The sequence below is a fragment of the Muscardinus avellanarius genome, assembly GCF_963383645.1.
Source record: "Muscardinus avellanarius genome assembly, chromosome: 3".
Lineage (NCBI taxonomy): Eukaryota > Metazoa > Chordata > Mammalia > Rodentia > Gliridae > Muscardinus > Muscardinus avellanarius.
Genome location: NC_137788.1, coordinates 76,127,317 through 76,140,060, shown reverse-complemented (window position 1 = coordinate 76,140,060; position 12,744 = coordinate 76,127,317). Strand labels below are relative to the sequence as shown.

Below are 12,744 nucleotides of genomic sequence, written 5' to 3'. Positions count from 1 at the left end.
GTATTCTGATTCTTTCTTGCCCAACTTGCTTTTTAAACAAATGGCCCATGTGGAACCAAGATAGGTGGTAGCCCTGTGCTGATATTCACACTATCGCCTTGAATTGATTCTCAAGAGACTTACTGAGCAGGGCAGAATATGTGAACAACCCTGCCCGGCAGATGGATGGAGTGCAGGGAGGGCATCAGAAGCTGCCTTGCTGTTCTCGAGTTTCCCATCACACAAGTCTGAGTGGAAGCGTCCAGGGAGTCCACATCCAGGCAGTCTCTCCATCATTGCCAGACCTTCCTGGGCCTGAGCTGTATCCTGGACTTTATTTCATGACCACATGTTTTATCCAAGGGAGTAAGAGTCACATAGTTGTTAGGGAAATTTCAGAGGCTGAAATTTCTGCTTGGATACTGAGAAGACCATTCAGTTCTATCTTGTAGGAAACCCTAGGTTTCCAAATGTCAAAATACTGAGGGAAGGAGCTATGACCCCGTCATAGTCTATAGTCCTGTTGGAACCACTAAAATTAAAAAGTCCTTGTCTATATTCTAAATTAAACCAACTATATAAGACACTGTGCATTATTTATTTATTTTTCTGTGTATGGTATTGGTGGTGGAACCCAGAGGCATTCTACCTCCGAGCTACACTCCCAGCCCTATTTTTTTTTTTTTGGTACTGGGGATGGAACCCAGGGGCTTTCTACCCCCAGGATATACTTTCAGACCTATTTTATATTATTTTATATTTTATATTATATTTTATATTTATATATTTATTTTCATATTATATTTATATTTGTATGATATTTTTATATAATTATATTTATATTATGTTTATTTTATATTAAATATTGTTATATTTCTTTTATATATTTAATATTATATTTATGTTTTATATTATATTTGGAAACAAGGTCTCACTAAGTTGCTGAGGCTGACTTCGAACCTGTGCAATCCTCCTGTCTCAGCTACCCAAGTGCTGGGATTACAAGCGTGCACCACCACGCCCAGCTTGACATTTTGCATTATTTACTAAGCTACACATGTACTGTGCTCTCAGATATGTTTGTTGAATAAATAAACAAATTTATGACATTGTTATACTTTTTAAAGTGCTAGTGAACACAGGATTTCTGTAAAGCTTGTGTTTTCTTCAGTTGTTAACCAGTGCTTATAGTTCGTCTTAAATTTTTTGGATATCTTAAATTAATAAGACAAAAGACACATTCTTTTTAAAACTTTTTTATTGGTGCATTGTAGTCATACATCTTAATGGAGTACAAGATGGTAGAGGCACACATGCACACATCACTCAGTTTCAAATACTAACTCAGTGATCACGTGGGTGAGCAATCATCATTTTTATTCATTGTTATGATTACTTCATGACAAAAAAGAGAGCATTTTATGCCTATGCTCAATAACAGACATGCTTCAGCATAATTTTATGCTACTTTGTTTGTTTGATTTATTTGAACTCCCTAGGCACTAGACACTGGCTTAGTAAAGTATGTAATATAAGCACATTTTTCATAATGAAAAGAAGGTAGACTTAAAGCAAATTATTGTGAAATAAGTCCCAAATCCAGGAAATAAATGATAATAAGCTACAAAATTTGTATTGCCAGAGTGTCCTCAGTCTTTGTTGAACTCCAGAACCTTGCATCCTCAGTCACCAGGTAAATCGTTTCTTCACTCACCAGGAACAGATTTATTACTTTAGATTTATCCTTAATCACATAGGAGAAGGGCTGAGTACCTCACCCCAGATGCCATCTCACCCCAGATGCCGTCTCACAGACTCTCCCTCAGTTGGATTTTAGATACAGCCCAAAATACTATATTCTCACACTTTGGAGCTAGAATTAATTAAAATGTGACTAATTGTGTGATTAATTAAAGCTAACACTTTAATTGCAGCTTTAAGAAGCCATTTCAGTGCTCTGTTATGTTGGAACTTTTTTTCTGTTTGGGGATGTGACAATTAGATCTTACAGTTTGGGGCTTTCTTCTGCTCCTTATTTGCTATAAAATGGGTCCTGTAGTCTGATGCAGTGTTTCAGAAATCCTTTACAGTAGAATGGACATTTTGCAAGCTCTTAGATACTGCTGCTCAATCAGCAGCAGTATCTAAGAGCTTGCAAAATGGAGAAAAGGCATGCAATTCCCAAAGTATGTATCCTTTCTGTTAGACTAATCTTTGTCTTTTCCAGAATAAACCTGCCCCCAGGTGGCTGGTGGGCTCTTTGAAGAATGGTGCCTTTGTGTGGGTTCCGTGTTGTCTTCTACTGTGGGCAGTTTGGATGTGCAGTGACAGCAGTAGTTAAATTAGCCATGTTAATGGAAAGCCATGATGTCTGGCTCATGCCTTCCACGTCTCCCCCAATCCCTTGTCAATTCATATGACGCACGTCATCCAGCACCGAGGTGGCTAGCAACCAAGGATTGCTAATATTGACTTTCTGAACCATTCTATCACTTCTAAGTATTCTCCCATGTTTGACTCCCTCTGATATGCATTGTCATGTGATATAAAGTTCTTCACACCTTGTGTCCATTCCAGTTTGCCCACGCATATGCCTCTCTCTCAAGTCTTCTTGACTCCAGTCTTACAGTTTTCTTACAGTCTGGTTTATAATGTGGAGCTTATGGTAAGCCACTTGTGTAAGTGTGTAGAGTTCAGAGTCTAGCAATTCAAAATGTTGAGGCACCTCTCTACAGATGTCCCCTTTCACAAGCATCAGAGTCCTGTTTGTTTTCTAACCAAGCCCCTACTGTCCTTGGGTATCAAACTTGTCTTGGTTAGGAGATGAACTTTCTCTAGGGTTTGGTTGCTCTGTTAGTCTGAACCTTCAGTCACTTTTCTCTGCCTTCCCACTAGGGGTGAGGAGTGCCCCACCAACTGTGTGCGGAAGCCAGCATAATATGAGCCATCAGAACAGTCATACGTTGGGCCAAAGTGGCCAGACTTCTATGCTTCTTTTTTTTTTTTTTTTTGCGGTTCTGGGGATGAAACCCAGGGGCATTCTACCTCTGAGCTATACTTTCAGCCCTATTTTTTATTCTTTTTTTTTTTTTTTTTTTGCAGTACTGGGGGTGGAACCCAGGGGCTTTCTACCTCCAGGCTATACTCCCAGACCTATTTTTTAGACTTTTTATTTGGAAACAGGGTCTCACTATGTTCCGAGAGCCTCACTAAGTGGCTGAGGCTGGCTTCAAACCTGTGTGATCCTCCTGTCTCAGCCTCCCAAGCACGAGGATTATAAGCATGCGCCACCACGCCTGGATTTTATTCTTTATTTTGAAACAGGGTCTCACTGAGTTGCCAAAGGTTTCACTAAGTAGCTGAGGCTGTCCGCGAACCGTGATCCTCACATTTCATTCTTCCCAATGCTGGGATTACAAGTGAGCACCACCACACCCGGCCTTATGCTTCTGCCTTAATCGGGCTCTGCATGTCGGCCTCTTGACTGAGACCTAAACCTTGAAGGAGCTGATCACAAGAACAAGAAGATAACTCTGTCAGGGGTATGGGAGTGGGTCATCTCTGTTTCTACCACTTCTGCTCTATTTATTTTTATAATTTATATAACTTTTATATAGTTCTTTTTTAGTATATTTTTATTGGCACATTTTAGTCTTATTTACACAGCTCAGTAGTAGAATTCATATTTACCATGTACAAGACCCTGGGTTCAATCCCTAGCACCCCTCCCCCAGTGTGTATGTGTGTGTGTGTATGTGTGTGTGTGTGATATTACTAGACTAACTTTTGCTCTATTTAATTTGTTAGCTCACTTATTCAACATATATTTTCTGACATCTGTATTCCAGCCAATAGGCTGAAGCATACTTCAGCCAAACGCCTTGTGAGCCAAACGCCTTGTCCCAAGTCAGAGTGTCCGAGAAATGAACCCTCGGCTCCCAGATTTTATTTGAAAATAGAAGTAGAGTGATCCAAGGGTTAGATACCAGGAAACGATAATGTGCTTACAAATCAAAAGGACCCTTGCAAAGTCTCAAAATTACCTCCAAATTAATGAGTCTGAAGAAACATTATGAACAAAAGAAATGTCCGCCAGTATCTTCCTTTGGACAGTTCATTTTTTTTCTATGCATAATCAATGCCATAAGTTTTATTTATCCAACCTGTGCTTTAACTGTTATTGTTTTTATCCTTTTTCACTTTTTAATCTACATACTGTCTATGTGACTCTTCTACTCGCTACATATTAACTGTCATCTATTTGCTTGGGACCCACAAAATTAGTGCTAGACCTATACAATCGTGTACTGAATATTTCTACCAGAACACCCTTTAAATATCTCATACTTGTCATATTTAAAAAGAAATTCTTCTTTATTATCCATATGGATTTCACACCACTTTCTATTTTTCTACTTTTCCTTTATCTGTCTAGACTCACATGGTTTATATCATCTTCTTAGACAAAAGTGTGAAGGTTTAAGAACTTGAGGTAGAGAAACAACTATTAAATATGGGAAAACAGATCATTTAATGTTTTATTTTATTTTTGTGGTACTAGAGGTTGTACCCAGAGGCACTCTACCTCTAAGCTACATTTTAGCCCTACTTTATTTTTTATTTTGAAGCAGTGTCTCACTAAGTTGTGGAGGGTCTAAGTTGCTGGGGCTGGCCTTGAACCTGTGGTCCTTCAGTCTCAGCCTCCCAAGTACTGGGATTACAGTTGTGTGTCACCATACCTAATCTCATTTAGTATGTTAAATTGGCATTTTCATATCTGGTTTGTTCAATCTTCTGTTTGAACAAACAGAAATGATTGGTTCAATCTTCTGTTTCTCTTATTATCAAAAACTTACATCATATTAAAATATGTAAAATTACCATTTTTATCATTTAATTAGTGCATAGTAATTATAGCATAGTGAGGTTCAAGGTCAAACAAGCCAACACCACACAGGTCTTGGTCTGTTTTCTTTCAGGTCCTGACCCCTTCCCTCCACCCCATACATATAGTAAGGTTGGTAGTGATACCTTCATACAGGGGCATAGTGTGATATGAATTTTTCATCAGTTCTTTTTCCCTTCCCCACCTCCCTCCCTCTATCCCTGTCCACTCTTCTAAAGATCTTTCTTTTCAATTATTTAAAAATCCCTTTTGTTTCCTATTTTCTCTCTAGTTTCTACATATGAGGAAAAGGAATCAACCATTGGCTTTCTGAGACCGATCTAACTTAGCATGAGCTTGTCTAGTTCCATCCATTTTCCTCCAAATGACATAACTTATGACATTATTTATGTCATCTTTATGGCTGAGTAAAATTCCATTGTGTATATACCACCTTTTCATTATCCATTCACCTGCTGACAGACATCTAGGTTGGTCACACAATTTGTCTACTGTGAATTATTATACTACTATAAACAAGGGCATAAATGTGTCACTGTAAAACCTGTCAAATATCGCTGGGCGTAGTGACTCACGCTTGTAATCCCTGCACTTTGGAGGCGGAGACAGGAGGATCACACAGGTTCTAAGCCAGCCTCGGTGGCTTAAGAGACCCTGTTTCCAAATAAAAAATATCAAAATAGGTCTGGGAGTGTAGCCTGGAGGTAGAAGGATTCCATCCCCAGTACCACCAAAAAAAAAAGCAAAACGGTCAAATATCAATAATTTCATATAGTTTAACCTAATACTACTTTTACTGTGATAAGATTACTTCTAAAATTATTTTGTGTATATTTTAAGGGAGAATAAATAATAATAGTAACATGAATATTGAAGTTAATATGTTTCTAAGAAGAAACAAAACTAAATTTTAGGGAATTAGCTTTATATATTGCATTTTCAATAAATGTGCAGAGCTTTTAGATCTCAGAGCCTTAATCCTGTAAATGCAGTTATTCACACATTGAAAAAAAATTCAGAACAGTATAGAGATAATCTGGATGAAGAGTTGAGGCACTATGATTTTTAAAGGTAATTTTCAAGTCTATATAAGCTTAATATAAAATATTTTAAGGAATTTTAGTTTCAACTAGAAAATATTCTGATTTTATATCGTTCTTAGTGAAGAAATAAGATAAGTTTGCTTTAAAAAATAGATATAGAGCATTTTAAGGTTCTAACTTTGGGGGGGGAGTATTTCTTTCCAATTTTAATAAGTAGTTTATTGTACATTAGGTTTTTAGCCCTTAAATTTTGGCTTTCGTTGAGAAATTCTTAAGACTATTACATATCCTATTTTGCAAAAAGTGAAATGTTTTCAATTATAATATAGCTGTCTCTCTCTTAAAACACAGCATGTTCTGGCTGAAAGCCTCAGCATTGTTCTTTATTATGTGTTAGATGTGGAATCAGCATTTTGGAATATTTTTAAATAAAAATTCTTGATCAAAAACGTTTATATTGTGGTATTGGGGATTAAACCCAGGGGCATTCGACCTCTGACCTGCACCCCTAGCCTTATTTTTTATTATTTATTTTGAAACAGGGTCTCACTAAGTTGCAAAGAGCCTCACTTAAGTAGCTGAGGCTGGCTTTGAACCTGTGTGATCCTCCTGTCTTAGTTCCCCAAGTACTAGGATTACAAACATGTGTGACCATGCCCGGTTTGCTGGTAATTCTTAAACATGAAGGCTGTGGCTTTGAGGACTGCTTTATATTTCCCTTAAATATACAAAAGAGGTTATTTGAATTTTGTAAGCCATATTAGTCTCTGTCTAAAATACTAAATTTTAGCAGGGCGTGGTGGCGCACGCTTGTAATCCCCGCGCTTGGGAGGTGGAGACAGGAGGATCACTCAGGTTTGAAGCCAGCCATGCTGGCATAAGAGACCCTGTTTCAAAAATATATATAAAAAAATAGGTCTGGGAGTGTAGCCCGGAGGTAGAAGGGCTTCCAGGAACCCCAGTACCACATACATACATACATACATACATACATACATACATACATACTACATTTTACCTACATAGTGCAAAAGCAGGCATACAGAGTAGAAAACAAGTAGGTGTGGCTATCTTCCGATAATGCTGTGTCAAGACAGGCAAACATGCGGCGTGGTGGTGCACGCTTGTAATCCCAGGGCTTGGGAGGCGGAGACAGGATGATCCGTGCAGGTTTGAAGCCAGCCGTGCTGGCTTAAGAGACCCTGTTTCCAAATAAAATATAAAATAGGTCTGGGAGTGTAGCCTGGAGGTAGAAGGGTTCCATCCCCAGTACCACCAAAAAACAAAAACAAAAACAAAACAACAACAACAACAAAACAGGCAAACTACACTCCTGATATTCAGTGGTACTCTGTATTCTGACAATTTTTATTACTTAATATTTTTATATTGGTTATTTCAAATCGACTAGTATAGCCCCTTATACATAATAGTCAATAACTAATGAAATAAGAATGATATTTCATGTACTTTATATTTAAGAAAATGTATGTTATTCTAACACTAACCATGAGTTGCTCATCTGTCATTCAAAGCTCTCACAGCTCACAACCAATATCTACCCCAGTCTATTACCGTACTCATGTTCTGGATCCCAGACAATTTAGATTGACTTTACCTATCATCTCCAAGTAAGCAGCTAGGTTCAAATTAAAGAGTAGAACAGATTTAAAAATAAATAAATTTAAAGCCTGTGTAGTTCAGATTTCTTACCAAAGCATTACAAAAATATATGGGAGAAATTTGCAAAGGGGAAAATTAGAAAATAATGTATGATGTCATAAATCAATGTGGAATTTTATAAATCTATTTATACTTCTACATAAACTCTAGATTTCTAAACCTTACACCGAATACATTTTCTTTTAATTAGAAGGAAAGTGCTGTGGGGTAAGTGAAATATCTTTCTAGGTGAAACGCTCTGGCATACATAGGGCATAATAGTGGGAAAAGCCCAATAGGTTGTATTAGTTCACTTTCTGTTATTACAACAAAATACTCACAAAATACCCATGGCTGGATAATTTTATAAACAAAGAGGTTTGTTTAGGTCACAGTTTCGGAGGTCCCACAGCATGGCACCTGCATCAGCTCAGCTCAGGTGAAGGCTTCATGGCAGACGGCATTCCAGTGGCCGTGATACAGGACAGAGGGAGAAAGCAAGTGGCCAAACAAGAAACCAGAGAGTGATTTAGGAGTCTTGCATGATATTACAATAATTCATTTTCATAAAAACTAACTGAGGATCCTAGAACTACCTTAATTCCTTCAAAGGGAAATGCCCGCAGTGACCTAAGGACTTCCCACTTGGTCCATACCTTCCTCTGAGAATTGCCACGCTTAGGGCCAACCTTCTGACACATTAATCCTTGGGAGGTAAATTAAGCCAAATCCTAATATGTGCCAGCCCCCTTTACTCACATAGATCATATGTATTGGTAACCAGGTATTATTTTTTTTCATAAAAACTAGTTGTATTCGGGTTCTATTATCTTGTCCACAGGCTCACAAGAGATATTTTTATTTCATTGCTCCTGCTTTTGTTCCAAAGTTTGTTCTTCTATGTTATTCTTTTATTCTCTATACTGATTAAAAAAGGATTATTAGCTGGGTGTGGTGGTGTTATATGTTTGATTGCCTCAACTAATTCTTATGTGAATTCAAAGGCTGTGTGCAAGAAGGAATTTAGACTGAGAAAAAAACATAATGATTATGGATGATTTAAGATCAGGATGCTATAGTAAGGCAATATAACATATATTTTTCTGGGTTTGTTTTCCCCCTGAAAAGGGACCTGTTGGTTTACCTGGAGAAGTGGGGATAACTGGAAGCATTGGCGAAAAGGTAATTTGTTTCGGTATTTTGTTTTATAGTATAACCCTAAGTTAAATTCAAAGGAGATACTTACTTTCATATTAACATTTTATATTAACTAGAAATCACTAATAACGCTAACATATTACCTCTTACTGAAACTCTTAAATATGATGAAATATACCAATAGTTTATTTTTCTAATTTGTTTCTAATTTTTAAAGGGCAGAATAACCTTTTGGTTATAAAGATATAATTTGAAAAAAAATACAAAACAGATAGTCTTGGTGTATGACTAAAAAATATTTTTAAATCTACTTTATGAAAGCAAACCCTCCTATAGGGAACAGTTTTGAAAGAGAAGAATGTTACCAGTTTATCTTTTATTCCCCCCTGGCTTACATATCCTTGTTCCTATTCCTGTTCTGTTTTCTTTGTCTAGAGTATCTTCTCCCTTCCCTTTTACTTATTAAAAACCAGACTATATAGCCGGGCGTGGTGGCGCACACTTGTAATCCCCGCGCTTGGGAGGCGGAGACAGGAGGATCGCGCAGGTTCAAAGACAGCCTTGCTGGCTTAAGAGACCCTGTTTCCAAATTAAATATATATAAAAAATAGGTCTGGGAGTGTAGCCCAGAGGTAGAAGGGTTGTTCCCTTCCCAGTACCACCAAACAAACAAACAAACAAACAATCAAAAAAACAGACTATTGCCAGGCGTGGTGACACATGCCTGTAAACCCAGTTCTTGGGAGGCTGTGACAGGAGGATCGCAGATTCGAGGAGGGCCTTTGCAAGTACTAAGACTCGCATCAACTTAATAATGAGACTCTGTTTCAAAATAAAATTTTTTTAAAAGTGAAAATAGGGCTGAGGGTGTAGCTCAGAGGTAGAATGCCCCTGGGTTTGATCCCTAATACCCTCCAAAAAATACTTGGATGCAACTGAATTCCAATCTCCTTTGTGAAGTCTCTGCAGACTCCTCTAATCCATGCTGATTTCTTCCCTTCCTGATGTAAGAATAAGTACCACATAGTTTACAATTCAGTTGCCCAGGCACACACCTGTAATCCAGCAACTTGGAGGCCAAGGCAAAAGGAATACAAGTTCAAGGCCAGCCTGGACAACATAGCAAGACCCTGTCTTGAAATAAAACAAAAAGAGCTGGGGCTGAGCGTAGTGGTGCCTGCCAGTAATTTCAGTACTTGGGAAGCTGGGACAGGAGGATCATAGGTTTGAGGTCAGCCTCAACAACTTAGTAAGACCCTATTTCAAAAGACAAGATAAAATAAGGATAGGGGTATATCTCAGAGGTAGAATGCCCCTGGGTTCAATTCCCAGTACAAAAAAAAAAAAAAATGACTAAGAATATATAGCTCAGTTGTGTAACACTCTGAACTCAATTCCCAGTACCTCAAAAATAAATAAATAAAATCATTTGTCCTCTAGTTATTCCGTCTCTTTATATCATATCTGAAGTTACTTGAGAGTAGAATTTAGGTCTCTGTAAAAAATCTCTCTCCTGTCATGTACTATAAAGTGCTTAATTATATACTCATTCGTTTTTATTAAAAGAAGTCAGGTCATTTTATAATATTTTCCATTTTGATTTTGTTACATCAATGCTGGGCTAAATCTACTCTGAGATTTTTACAATCCTGAGAATTTCAATGTGAGTCTCCTTAATCTTCCTAATCTGCTAAAGCAGATCTGATTATCATGCATCTCCAGAATTATTTCACATAACCATGGTGGAAAGACTATAGAAATAAAACTTCTTTCAATGATTACACAGATTAGTTAATTTTTCAATGTGCTTTGATATTTTATTCTCATTCTTTCTTTCTGTCTCATAAAGTTATAAGCTCTTTCACCTTTAAAACTTCATCGTGATGCGTGCTTATTATTAAACCCCATTTGTCCATAATTTCTATTTTCTTCATTTTGATAAGGCATTTGCTGTTTTGCTCTTGAAAGCATCTTAAGAGAATTTTTATTATATTCAAAGTCTTGCAATTTTAGGACACAGATACCAAATTTGGAAATTTAAAAATTATTGAAAACTAGAATTTGATGTGGCAGTTTTCCTTACTATCCTTAGCTCAATCATGGCTAATTAACATGACTCAATATTACGACTTTTTCTCTGTTGTTTTAAAAGGGAGAGCGCGGAAGTCCAGGCCCAGTTGGTCCCCAGGGGGAAAAGGGTGTTATGGTAAGAGCTCAGTGATTTGAAAAATATGTTTCAAAGAACATAATAAAGTTGAGACATTTAAGAGGTAGAATTGCCTAGACTGAAATTTAAGTGAAAAAATGGTACTTTATAATAAATTTCCATTAGAATTTTTGCTGAAGCTGGTTTATCTCCCAGAATGCCATATGTCACTAAGGCACTAAAATACATGCAAATGAGGTGGCTTAGTCAAATGAGTCTGTTGTTTTGGAAGAATAATTAAGCCATGATAAATTAGCTAAAATGGATTAAGAAGAAATTTTAATTCTAATTCTCCTTCTTCTATAGCTTATAGTTACATGGTATATGTCATCCTTTCCTGTTCCATGAGTTTGGGTCATGAGATCAGAACCCAGAATTCATCTTACTCTCTTGTTTCTTTAAGATAGTAACAGCCAACTGACAGACTCTATCTTTATGTTGCATTTTTTAATTTTATTATGTAATTTATCAGAAAATCTGTAAGTTCTTTTGTTTGTTTGTTTTAGTTATCTCCAGTTGCTTTTAGCTGTGAAACTTGTAAGACTAATCATTTCAGGACTCATTACCTCCTAAGGCATTCTCAGAATCAACATTAATACAAGAAAGTGTATAGACTTCTAAAATTTGACAGGCTAAAATATTTGTACACATTCACATTTCTGCTTCATAGAATTCTCTGACCTCTCTGGAAAAGATATGTATATGTATATGTATATGCATATGCATATGCATATGTATATTATATGTATATGTATATAACAGATATCGATGTACAAGATAACTTATAGAAAGATAAAATGATTATTCTTTTTTCAATAGACTATCGTATGTGACCAACAAAGCAGTTTAGTTTTCTTTTCTATAAAAAATTCCTTCTAATAAATAGATATATAGCCTTTATTAATATGTTTGTGATTTCTCTGGTCTTTCTTCACAACACTTCCTATGGCCTCATATCTTCAATAGGAGAGGAAGATCTTTTCAAAGTATCCCTTTTGTTACTATTATAATTTGCTAGTTAGTCCTCAATGAAAATAATTAATTTTTGTAAAGGAGTTTTAAATATCTTTCATATTTTATTTAATCATGTTTTATTTAAATCATAGGGATATCCAGGTTCTCCTGGGGTTCCAGGACCCATAGGTCCATTGGGATTACCTGTAAGTACAGAATAGATTTTATGATCCCTTTTAGAATGTCTCTTTTAATGTAATTCATCAATTTTGTTATGCTCTTTCTTGATTTATGTAAATACAATTATGTAAATTAGTGGTGACTGCCACTCTCCTAGACTATACAAAACCGTCTGGAATATATCGTGGTCTCTTGCATTTCTTTACCACTATTTGGCATTGTAACCAATTTCAGTTCTGCAACTTAAAGTAAAAAACATGCAAACTTTCTTTCGAATAACAATCTATAAGGACAGTATTCAGGGTTAGAGGTGAAATCAAATGGATTAGCAATTCACAGGCATAAGTTTCAACATATTTTTCTTATAAACCTTCAAATATTCTCAGCCAGTTAAAATTAATAGAAAATATACCTGTGTTGAACAAAATGAGTTTTATAAACATTTCATATATTTTTTTAAAGAAAGGTAGTGAATTTTTCCCAAAAAAAAGATAAATTTTGTTTATCCAAATTTAACAGTTATTGTGAGCATAAATGTAAAAATGATATCTTTGGGATTCCCTGAGCAGAACTTTTCAATTATCAGAAATGGTTTATAATAAGATGTCTGATGCCTCTGTTGTAAAAATAAGACATATTTTCTCATATGTTCAGAG

General features: G+C 36.3%; 1 protein-coding gene across 1 annotated transcript in view; it reads left to right on the top strand.

Annotated features, from left to right (window-relative positions):
* The window catches only part of COL24A1 (collagen type XXIV alpha 1 chain), a gene marked incomplete at both ends in the record, with an annotated part of 326,813 nt that overhangs the window by 184,850 nt on the left and 129,219 nt on the right, over window positions 1-12,744 (top strand). The window contains 3 exons of the mRNA XM_080692101.1: window positions 8,719-8,772; window positions 10,901-10,954; window positions 12,061-12,114. Of these exons, the coding sequence (XP_080548227.1) occupies window positions 8,719-8,772; window positions 10,901-10,954; window positions 12,061-12,114 (162 nt within the window). The remainder of the gene's footprint in view (window positions 1-8,718; window positions 8,773-10,900; window positions 10,955-12,060; window positions 12,115-12,744) is intronic.